Below are 11,456 nucleotides of genomic sequence, written 5' to 3' on the forward strand. Positions count from 1 at the left end.
AATCTTCATTTTGTCACAGTCTCCCATCCTGAGCAAGCACAAAGGCAACAGTGGAAAGGAAAAACTCCCTTTAACTGGAAGAAACATCCAGCAGAACCAGGCTCAGGACAAGCAGCCATCTGCTTCGACCAGAGAAGACAGGAAGGAGAAACAGACAAACATAGAATGGCAGGTCCAGATGTACACCCTATTGTAAGACAGACATAAAAACAAGAACAGATGTAAAGGATAGAAATAATTACAAACAGGTAGAGTAAGTAAAGACAGTAGCAGAGTGAAGAAATGTAGTCAGTTTGTCCTCCAGCAGTCTAAGCCTATAACAGCATAACTCTGGAAACCCAAGCCAACTGTAGGATTTATCAAAAAGGAAAGTCTTAAACCTAACCTTAAAAGTAGACCAGGTGTTAGACTCACGGACAGGAACTGGAAGTTGGTTCCATAAGAGAGGAGCCTGATAACTGAAAGCTCTGCCTCCCATTCTGCTTTCAGAAACACTAGGAACCACAAGTGAGCCTGCAGTCCGAGAGCAAAGTGCTCTGTTAGGAAAGTATGGAACAATAAGATCTGTAATATACACTGCCTGGACAAAAAAAAGTCGCCACCCAAAAAAAAAAAGGTCACACTAATATTTCGTTGGACCGCCTTTAGCTTTGATTATGGCATGCATTTGCTGTGACATTGTTTTGATAAGCTTCTGCAATGTCACAAACTCTATTTCCATCCAGTGTTGCATTAATTTTTCACCAAGATCTTGCATTGATGATGGCAGATTCTGACCACTGTGCAAAGTCTCGTCCAACACATCCCAAAGATTCTCAATGGGGTTAAGGTCTGGACCCTGTGGTGGCCAAGCCATGTGTGAAAATGATGTCTCATGCTCCCAGAACCACTCTTTCACAATTCGAGCCCGATGAATCCTGGCATTGTCATCTTGGAATATGCCCGTGCCATCAGGGAAGAAAAAAATCCATTGATGGAATAACCTGGTCATTCAGTATATTCAGGTAGTCAGCTGCCCTCATTCTTTGAGCACATACTGTTGCTGAACCTAGACCTGACCAACTGCAGCAACCCCACATCATAGCTCTGCCCCCACAGGCTTGTACAGTAGGCACTAGGCATGATGGGTGCATCACCTGCCTCTCTTCTTACCCTGATGCACCCATCACTCTGGAACAGGGTAAATCTTGACTCATCAGACCACATGACCTTCTTCCATTGCTCCAGAGTCCAATCTTTATGCTCCCTAGCAAATTGAAGCCCTTTAAACGAAGTTTTAAACAATAGTAATTGTCCAACCTAGATGTGATAAATGCATGGACCAGATTTTCTGCATCATTTTTGGACACAATATTTCTAAACTTAGTGATATTACATAAGTGGAGGAAAAAAATTCTGGTATTTTGTTTTGTTTAAAGTGGGGGTTAAAAGACTTATCCTGATAAAAATAACACCAAGGTTTTTATTATTAGAACTAGAGGTCAAATTATTGCCACCCAGAGAAAGTGAAAGGCTGCAAAATTGATTCATAAGATGCTCAGGTCCAAAAGCAACAACCTCTGTTTTGTCTGAGTTTAAAAGCAGAAAATTTAGGGTAATCCAGGTTTTTATGTCTTTAAGACATGCTTGTAGTCTAAGTAACTGATTGGATTTATTGGGTTTCATGGACAAATATAATTGTGTATCATCAGCATAACAATGAAATTTTATCCCATGCTGTTTAATATCTTTACCTAATGGAAGCATATATAATGTAAAAAGTATTGGTCCAAGCACTGAACCCTGAGGAACTCCATGACTAACTTTGGTGTATAAAGAAGATTCTTTTTTTTTACATTTACAAACTGGAATATATCAAATGAATATGATTTAAACCATTTTAGAGCCATTCCTGTAATCCCAATATCCTATTCATGTCTCTGTAGTAAAATATTATGATCAGCTGTATCAAATGCAGCACGGAGGTCTAACAGGACCACTGTAGACACCTGTCCATTGTTCGAGGCCATGAGAATATCATTAGTAACTTTCACCAGTGCTGTTTGTGTACTATGATGAGCTCTAAACCCTGACTGAAATTCCACAAACAGATATTTTAGAAGCTATTTCAGAGCCATGACTTGTCTCGTCTGGTGAGTACTGTAGTGATTCCCATGTCATGACTGAGCTCAGTGCTGAGGTATAACCAGAGCCTTAAGGATGAGCTAATCAGATCAGGATTTTATAATCACAGTTGGCTGCAAACTCCGAGTGGATCACAGGCAAGTGAACAAGAGGTTAGTCTCCATGCACAAAGGTTTGAGCACCTGTGTGTAAATAGATACCTACATTAGACCTTTACATTGTATTAAATGTGCGGCCTGAGTATTTATGTGAGCATTTAATGGAGTACTGTGTGATGTTTGAGTCCGGTAAGCAGATCTTCTCTGGCACTCATGATAAAGAGAAGACGGTGACAAGCAGAGGTTCAGTTTTGGCTCAGTCACAGTAGCAGCCTGAGGAAACCAGAACCTTCGTGCCTCGGCTAAAAGAGGAAAAGCGGCCCCCTGCTTTGCGATGCAAGCCGATGATTGCTACTTTAAGTGTACGATGACAGCTTTATTTCTTGCACTGCTGAGATTAGAGCATCTGTCGTAACTAAATACATGCAAGTTTAATTGGGGTTATTTTTTCATTTGGTTGTTTATTAGCTTCTTTAATGGGGTGGGGGTTTATTTATTTTATTATCTTCAGCTGCTGAAAGGAAAACATGAACAACTATGTTTAAGCCTGTGTGTGTGTTTGCGTTTGTTAGCTAAATATCTCGTAAACCTCTGGATGGATTTTAGAACAACTCAGAAACCAATCACTGGATATGCATCTAAAACTGATTTTATTTTAGAGTCAACTCAATTCAAGATGGCCACCACTGCTAGTGCCCCTTAGTGAACATAACACAACATCTATAAATCAGTCAGTTTTACTGATATTGAGCTCAACTATGATGTGGTAGTAGCTGAGAGTAGTTCACAACACAAACTGAGTGTGATATAGCAACTGCAGTTACTATTCCAAGTTTGACCAAATTAGCTACAACCATGTCATTTCTCATCTTTTATTTCTGGCATTCTTTTGTGGCTTTGTTCGAGAAAAAGTCCATGTAACGTTTCGTTTGTCACCTCGCGTCGTATGAAAACGGAGCTGTCGTCATGTATCGGGAATCACATCCGTGTGCTAAAACTAGAGCCCAGCGCTGTTTGATTCGACCGGTTGTGTTCACATCAGAGCGACAACTACTGTTCTGCACCGTTTGATTACACGGAGAGCTATTATTTCCACTGTTTATCCAGGACGAGTGCAGCTGGTAGGAAAATATGAGAGGGAAAATAAAAGGTTAGCTTAGGTTTGAGTCCCATGGTTCAAGTGAGCTCATCGGCCGCTGATTCCCAGTTTTCAGAGCCTGACGAGTGAAACAGTTCCGAGTCTGAGGATCCTGACATCCTCACACCGACGAGGCTAAATGATCCCCAGTGTTCTGAAAATCCGACCTAATGTGTAGAAAAATGTCTGACGCTCGTCTTGTCAGATGTGTTTTTTAAAGACAGATTAGAGAGACAGTGATCCCTGGGTGTGCATCTACAACTGATTAACTTTTGGAGTCAACAACATTCTATAGATAAATGAGCAGCTTCAGATAAGACGAACCTCTTGAATACCTCCCCAGACATGTGAGCCGTCTCAGTCTGTAGCTCGCTCTGATCAACCCGTTATTTCAGTGATCTCTTTCAGGAGGAGACAGGAAGGTGATGCAGCAGAACTTTCCAGCGCTGTGTGTCGGGAACTCATGCACTCCAACTATAATCTGATTCTCTAATGCAGTTATAAATGATACCGGGGTTGATTCGTCACTGCTGCTAAAAATATAGTTTTGAAGTTTCTGAAGCCCCAACAGTTGGCCAAGTGGATCGGTGTTGCGTTGCGTTGATTCGACCGTTCGGGTTTGATATGAAACAGCGTGGGTGGCGCCACAGGATGTGTTCTGATAAAGGTTCGACTCCTTTTGGAACCATTGGGAGTGGTTCTGATCCATTAAGGCTCAAAAATGGTGTATTGCAGCACAAGGTTTGGACCAAAAGCTAAAAGGATTGTGTAAGTATCCGACAAAGTTCAGTCAGGTACTCTGGATGGTTTATTGTTTTGTTGAGACGTTTCATCCTTCATCCAAAGGATTTCTTCAGTCCGAGGAGCCACAAACAAACTCAGGGAGAGGGCGGGCCCAGAAACCATCCCATCACCAGCAAACTGGTTGGTCCACCACATGAGAGCACTGCCCACGGGACCATGGCTCCTCAGACTGATGAAGTCCTTTGGATGAAGGATGAAACGTCTCAACAAAAAATAAACCGTCCAGAGTACCTGACTGAACTTTGTTGGACTTTTTTTTACCAGGATTATTGAGCATGAACTTTGATTTAACAAAAAAAAAGTTAAATTGTGTCATCTGGACCAGTTTCTTTGAGTGAGAAAAGTTTCTTCCCCCATCCAGAGGGCTTCATCAGTCTGCAGCCTGCCAACTAAATCTGTGCTATAGGTAGCATAGTTTAACCAAAGTTTCAAACAAAGAGAATACTCCCATAAAAGTGCAATAAAGCAGTCCTGTTTGAGTGGATCATGACAAATAACATGTTTGTTGGCATGGTTTCTGTGCCAAGCCTTAATACATCCAGTGGAGGTGTGTTTTCAGGATTCATTGGTATTTAATAAAGGGACTGACACATATTTTAAATTTTTTTTTAAAGTTTCATTTGAGATTTTGTCGTAATTCCAACATGATCTGTTCTTGCACTTTTTTTTTTTTTGCCAGAGTAACTTCAATTCAATTCAGTTTATTTATATAGTGCTAATTCACAACAAAGTTTAAAAGTTTAAGAAGGCTAGATTGGAGAAAAAAACGTCTCAATATAACTAAACTTAATATGGGAGCCCTGGAAATAAAGCTAATAAGAAGTGTTTGGCATTTATTATTTTCTTTTTTCTACTGTAACATAGCAGAAATGATCAACTGTTATAATTATTTAAATAGTTTTTACTAGCTAAAGCAGCTTTCTTTTTGCGCTCGGGTTTTATCTTCCTCTCGGGACAGCTCACTTTAAATGGGCACAAAGTGATTTTACAAGGTTTTTCCAGCACTGTAAAGCTGTCACTTGTGTAAATATTGTTCCACTTCCCTCGCTGAACAGGCCATGCACCACACGGTCGTCGTGGCAGAACACGAGTAAAACCATTTCACGTGTTTGTGTGTAGCTTTGAGATTTGAGGTAAATAAGGGAGTTGGATTAGCAGCACATCTTGCATAGCGAAGGCTGTGATGCGGCTTCCATGTTTATCTACGGAAAATTACTAAACTGAATTTTTGATGCTTCAGTCTGTACTAAAGCATGAAATAGTTGCAAAATAACAGGGGGCTAGAATTCCTTGAAGGAATACATAATGCTTGCACTATGGCCGCCACATCTGTCAATGTGTTGATGCTTGGAGTACGTTGAGGACGACTCTCAGCTACTTCCGCATAAACTTTCCCGCATCATTAATTCTCAGGAAGTTACAACCATTTTTGCGTTTTCAAAGGCGCATTAGCTGTAGGAGCCATCTTGAATTGAGTTGACTCCTGTCAGTCAGCTGTAGATGAACAACCCGTGGTTACTTTCTGAAAGTTTTAATTCAAATCTGCCCAGTGATTCATGAGGTTAACTATACAGACGAGCTTGAACAAGGGCAAAAACGTTTAAGCTCCATCATTACTCTAAGTGATACGCAGGCTTATGGAGTATACCTACTAGAAAAGCTTGAGAATTTCAGTATACCTACGTAAAAGTGCCTAATAATACATGACATATCGTTAGGCACGTGTCGTTGATACGTTAAATGGCAGTTAAATGTTTCCGAAACAATCTCTCTGTATATGCAGCGCTTGTTCATTACTTTCGCATATCCAGTGAATTATTGTATAATTAATATTTCTGTACTTAATACTTTGTACTAAGTTTGTTGTACATTTATTCAAATGTAAGCGTCAGAGAAATTTGGAAATGTTCAATATGCTTAAAAATCAAAATAAATTGACAATTACATTGTACTAATCGGTGTACTTTGGTTTCTAAGCACAGTATACCCACTACAAAAATATACACCACTGCGCTCCACTGTTCATCGTGTTTTTTTGGGTAGATTTTGGCTCCGCCCACAGTGACGGTATTAACCAATCAGCTCCTCGCTGCCTCAGCTCCGTAGGCGTAGCCTTCATAAGAGCTCTGCCTGCTGGACCTGCTTATATTTTACCGCCGATTGTAGATCACAGGTCGCGTTTTCGAGCTTGTTTCGTGCATACGCACTCATTTCGTTAACGGCGAATCACAAGTTCATGATCGTCTGACAGAGCTTCTTCAAACTCGGTCCCTCCGCGGATGACGGATCGTCTCCGACCCGTTGGATGCTGAAACTAGCAACGATGCGGCGGCCCTGCTGTTAACTCATTGGACCAGCCAAGGGAGGAAAAAAAAAAAACTACATCTGCTTCGCCGGTTCTTTCTCTCTCTCAGGGGAGACTGAGAGAATCCACAATGAAGCTCAAACCAAATCAGACCAGGACGTACGACGGAGAGGGTTTTAAGAAAAGAGCAGCTTGTCTGTGCTTCAAGAACGACCGTGAAGAAGAGGTAAGGATACCCTCCGCAGTCGAACGATGTGTTTCTGCTGCGACCTTATCTGCTGGAACCGTGGGTGTTTATAAATTAACCATATTAAATTTCTCAAGGTACGCTTTAATTTGTGGCGTATGAAATTATTAGTGTTGGTTTTTTTTTTTTGTCTCGAGGCCTCTGAGGTTTTGTTATTTCGTGCTGCAGCTGATGCGCCCTGGGCTATCCAGTTTAGGCTAGTTTGAGAAGCACGTAGAAAAAAAAAGAGTAAAGGAAGCGTCACCTAACGTCAAAAAACTAACGGGACGCGACTTTCGGAATAAAACGCTCCATCCAGAGTTTAGCTTGAAACTGCTTCCAATAGACACGCGATGCTTTTATTTTGAAGGTGCGTTTCTTTATCCGGTGACCTGCTCGCTAGCTTGCGTGTAGCTTCGCGCAGGGTGGGCGAGGCGATCTTTTACACACTTAATTTAACAGCGGGATTAACGTGCTCCTGCTTCTTCCGTCGGTTTAAGATTAAAGACCATACAAGTGTTTCTGAATTAGTTCATCACGTATCGCGTCAATTTGTTTATAACGTCCCTGGTGTCAGCATCTACAAGCTTCTGCATCCCGTCCGTGTTGTGTCGAAAAAAGCACCCTCGTCAAGTGGGTCATCTAATTAAAAAGCCCTTTAGTACATAAAAGGGAGGTAAACACATTTTAAAGGCTTTATTTGATGAATACTTTTACCCACTATGGTTAGATAGCTTTCATAAGGTTTTGCTTTAACCCTGAGATGCAACAGAACACAAGTGTTTTAAAATATATATTTATTTTTCAAATATTTGGGGGGTTTTCATAGCTGCCTTGTTTTCTAATGGAACAGTAACAGCAGTTTAATTTAATCGGTGTAGTTTGTAATCAGTTAGTGAACCAGATAGCCCATTGACACATTCAGTAAATAAAAGAAAGGAACTAGCAAATAAGTATAATGTAAAAAATAAAAACATGTTGCCAAATGGATAAAAAAGTAAGCAAATTGTATAAAACAACTAAATTGCTTTACTACATGATATGTTTTACGAGTACAGTACTTGTGTTTACTATCGTCTTATGCACGTTTTATTTCTGGAAATTTACTGGTTGACCATTTCCCAGTGAGCATATATTCAAATCCATAAGTCCCGAGTCTAAATTTATCCTCCTGTCAGCATGGTATAAACAAAACGTTACACTATTTACAGTTAAAAATATCCTGTGGCACTCACTGCCTGGCCACCACTTACATAAAAACATGCACACACACTGCATATGTTCTCAAATAAGGCTTAAGTTGTTATTCTATTAGAGTTTTCAATTAGTTGAGAGATTTAGACGTTGCCCGTTGTTGTTGTCAGAGTTGTATGTACAGTTTCTTCTTGCCCAATAATTCTCAGAAGTTCATTTTCTTGTCTTCCTTTCCCTTACCCAACTAGTATCTACCTGAAGGAAATTTCACTGAATATTGTGACAACAGCAGTGTGTGACCACCCTCCTCAGGAATTTCAGCTTCTGACAGGCATGTCTACTCATGCAGTCACAAAGATGGTACTGCTCAGGTGGAAGAGGTGGAAACAGAGTTGTGCACATGATATCTGCTTTTCTTAAACGCATGGCTGCACAAACCCAATCAGTGCTGCTTTGACACGGGAGACCCAGACTGTTTTGCTTTGCTCCAAAGAGGAAACGGAGAAAGCGGAGCTCTCGAGGCGCAGTACTCTGAGAAAACCCAAATTAACTAGCAGGTACCTGTTAAGACAGACGGACAGCACTTTAATAATCTCAATGGATTTATTTCCTGGTAAAATAAAGGTTTAAATAAAAATATTGGAGTCGACAACTTGAGTTTGGAGAAGAGTTAATTACAAGGATAATTTATGCCAGCGCCTCTTCATTTTAAATTGTAGGTTTTATGTGAATACACAGTTGATGGCCCACCATAATCAAACCAAATCATATGTCAACATCTGCAGGGTATTGTCCCCCGAGTGCTTTTTTCTTTTCTCCTTTTTATTGTTTGAGTTTAGTTTTTGTGTTTACGGACACGTTGTAAAAAGTGAGAATTGTATTTGGGGCTGAACAGATTTATTTTCAAGTTGTTTGTTGTCTTTCCTCTGATACAATCAGACCCTTGCCTGAGGGGAGCGGGGCAAAAAGTGTGCGTGTGCTGGGTGAGTGGGGTCCTTCATGATGCAGGTGGCTCTCTTCCTGCATCTGTAGGTGTAGATGTCTGATGGTGGGGAGGCTGACTCCAAAACAGACTACTGTGCAGCTTTCACCACTCTCTGCAGAGCTTTTCTTTCTGCCACATGTTGATGCTGGAGCACAGGATCTCCACTGCACACCTGTAGAAGGAGGTGAGGACTGAGCTAAGTGTGACTGGGGCAGGTAATTTAGAAAGTTCATGATAGATTTTACTTTCCACAGCTCCCCCTTAGTCCGTGTTTTGGTCCCATCTTTTTTTTGTCTGTAAAGATGAGGCAGACCCGATAAGACTACTTTATATAATTAATTACTTTATGTCTTCCAGATTATTCTTGCGTGTTGCCTGCCATGCATGTCAGAGGCCTTTCATCGTGTGTCAAATAATAGATGGTGACTTATTGGTTTGATTTAATTGTATGTGCCATTGAAATGCCACAGTTTCCTCTGGGGTTTTAAAGCTCTTTCCAAATAAAATCTAGTTTTTGTGTCAGGATTGTAGCTATCAGCTGACTGCTGACCTAACTCCCAGACAGATGTGAGGTATTTTGTTTTGGCTCGGTTGCTCACGCATGAGTGCAAACTTTGTACACCTTTTTAATGCGATTGATTCGGTCGTGCACTCCGTTTCATCTAAAGTTAACAGCAGGCAAGAAGCTCAACAAAACCCAACAAGCAACTTTATTAAACTGTAAAAGGAGTAAAAATGTTTTATTTTTTTTGTTTTGTTACCTTTTTTTTTTGTTAAATTGATGAACATAGTTAAAACAAACTTCATAAAGATAAGTTACATTTTTTTGCAAAACTGCATTGTGAATGCTGAATGATTGCTGAAAGAAGCAAAATGTCATGCAAAAGAGAGCAAACGAGAGCAAATGATAAAAGTAGCTAAAAATAAAAATGGAGCATAGTATGCTAAAACAGATTTCAAATCCAATACTTTTTAAAAGTCATACTAACTAAAGCCGCAAGTTTTTAAAGTTTATAATACTCGTTTATGCGGTGGGCAATATTAAAAGTGAAAATACTCAGTTTCTTAGAGGTGACGAGGTTCAACATGGCACATTTTCTCTGTTTCACACACGCCTGAAGAGACGTGTTCTGCGTTAGTGCTGCTTGTGCCGTCAGTGGAAATCTTCCTTAAACATATTTAATTTACTGACATAACAAAACGTTAGTGGGATTTTTCCTTACCCTTTTCACCCATTACCCTCCTTTGCCCCCACCCTGACCTATATCTTCTAAAGCAGGTGTCTAAGTTTGGGTTAGTGTGGCACGTGAAGAAGGCAGCAACAGATGCCGCTCGCAACCAGTTTGACCTTTAGTCCCAGTCCAACCTTTCAGAGGAGCCTCATCGGGCCTCCTGTACATGCAGCCATAATCCCATTAGAGAGTGTAAGGGAAGCTCTGTCTGGATTAAGTGCCGGCCTGACTTCTGCGGCAGATTACCGGTGACCAGCTGCACGGTGGAGGCGGATGTCACAATCTGTCGCTCCAGCTGCCTGGCACACGTTTTCCTTCATACGTGTGCTGTTCTTTAAAAAAAAGCTTTTGCTTCTTGAGGCTTTACCCTTTCACCTCTTGTAGCCATGTTTTCCTGTATCGTAGCTTTTCTCTGTATTGGCAGCTCAGATTTTACGACCTCGGCGCCGTCGCGCGCCTCACACGGCAACGATGATGGAACGGCTCCGTGCAAACGTGTCGATGTTTGCAGCAGGTCCGCTCAAATCGGTTTTGATTACTAATATGGACCCCGCCAAGAAACCACACGCACGGGCGTATTCGTGCTCTGCACCTCAGTGGACATTGCAACTGAAGTGTAATTCAAATCCTTGCAAGCAACGCACGTGAAAGCATTAATAACGTTTTAGCTTAGCTCGTGCTGGCTTCTATGTGTTGGGACCATGTTGATTAAGATTAAATGCCAACATTATTTAATTTCCCTCTGGGATTAATAAAGTATTTTTGAATTGAATTGAAATCAGGGAAAAGGCCACTCAGAATTGTTGATTTTTTTTCTACAGGAACAATTAGTTGAAGTCTCCATAAAACGCAAATCAATTAAACCTTTTTTGTTTATTTGTGAACTTGATTCTGTTTGGCAGGTTCTGCTGGTCAGCAGCAGTCGGCACCCGGACCAGTGGATTGTTCCGGGAGGGGGGATGGAGCCCGAGGAGGAGCCGTGTGGCGCTGCGGTACGAGAGGTCTTTGAAGAGGTTGGTCAACTTTTATGGACCTGCTTTAATGTCCTCGTGGTCGTACCGTCGCATGTTCACCTTTTGGCCTTGGTGATAACGAAACGCCTAATCAATAGCCAGACGCGTCGCTGTTTTGGACGCATTTTGCACCTTAAGGTTGAGAAGATGTTTTGTTTCGGGGGCTACGGTGTCGTTCGCTCAGACTCTCGGGGGTCTCGTAAACGGTTCAGAGCTCCTGCTGATTGAGAACCACATGTTCTCTGCTGCGTCGGCGGTCTAATCTTGGCTCTTCCCTGGATTCCGGTGCATTCGCAGGTCCTCAGCAGCCTCCATCGCCGTGCACATCACCCCCCCC

General features: G+C 41.4%; 1 protein-coding gene across 1 annotated transcript in view; it reads left to right on the plus strand.

Moving 5' to 3' along the window:
- The first annotated feature begins 6,305 nt into the window (after positions 1-6,305).
- Positions 6,306-11,456, plus strand: part of nudt4b (nudix (nucleoside diphosphate linked moiety X)-type motif 4b) — a 7,277-nt gene continuing 2,126 nt past the window's right edge. The window contains exons 1-2 of the mRNA XM_037695975.1: positions 6,306-6,695; positions 11,009-11,119. Coding sequence (XP_037551903.1) covers positions 6,600-6,695; positions 11,009-11,119 — 207 coding nt within the window. The 5' untranslated portion in view covers positions 6,306-6,599. The remainder of the gene's footprint in view (positions 6,696-11,008; positions 11,120-11,456) is intronic.

Source organism: Nematolebias whitei, chromosome 22 (assembly GCF_014905685.2).
Source record: "Nematolebias whitei isolate Nwh7 chromosome 22, NemWhi1, whole genome shotgun sequence".
NCBI classification, from domain to species: Eukaryota; Metazoa; Chordata; class Actinopteri; order Cyprinodontiformes; family Rivulidae; genus Nematolebias; species Nematolebias whitei.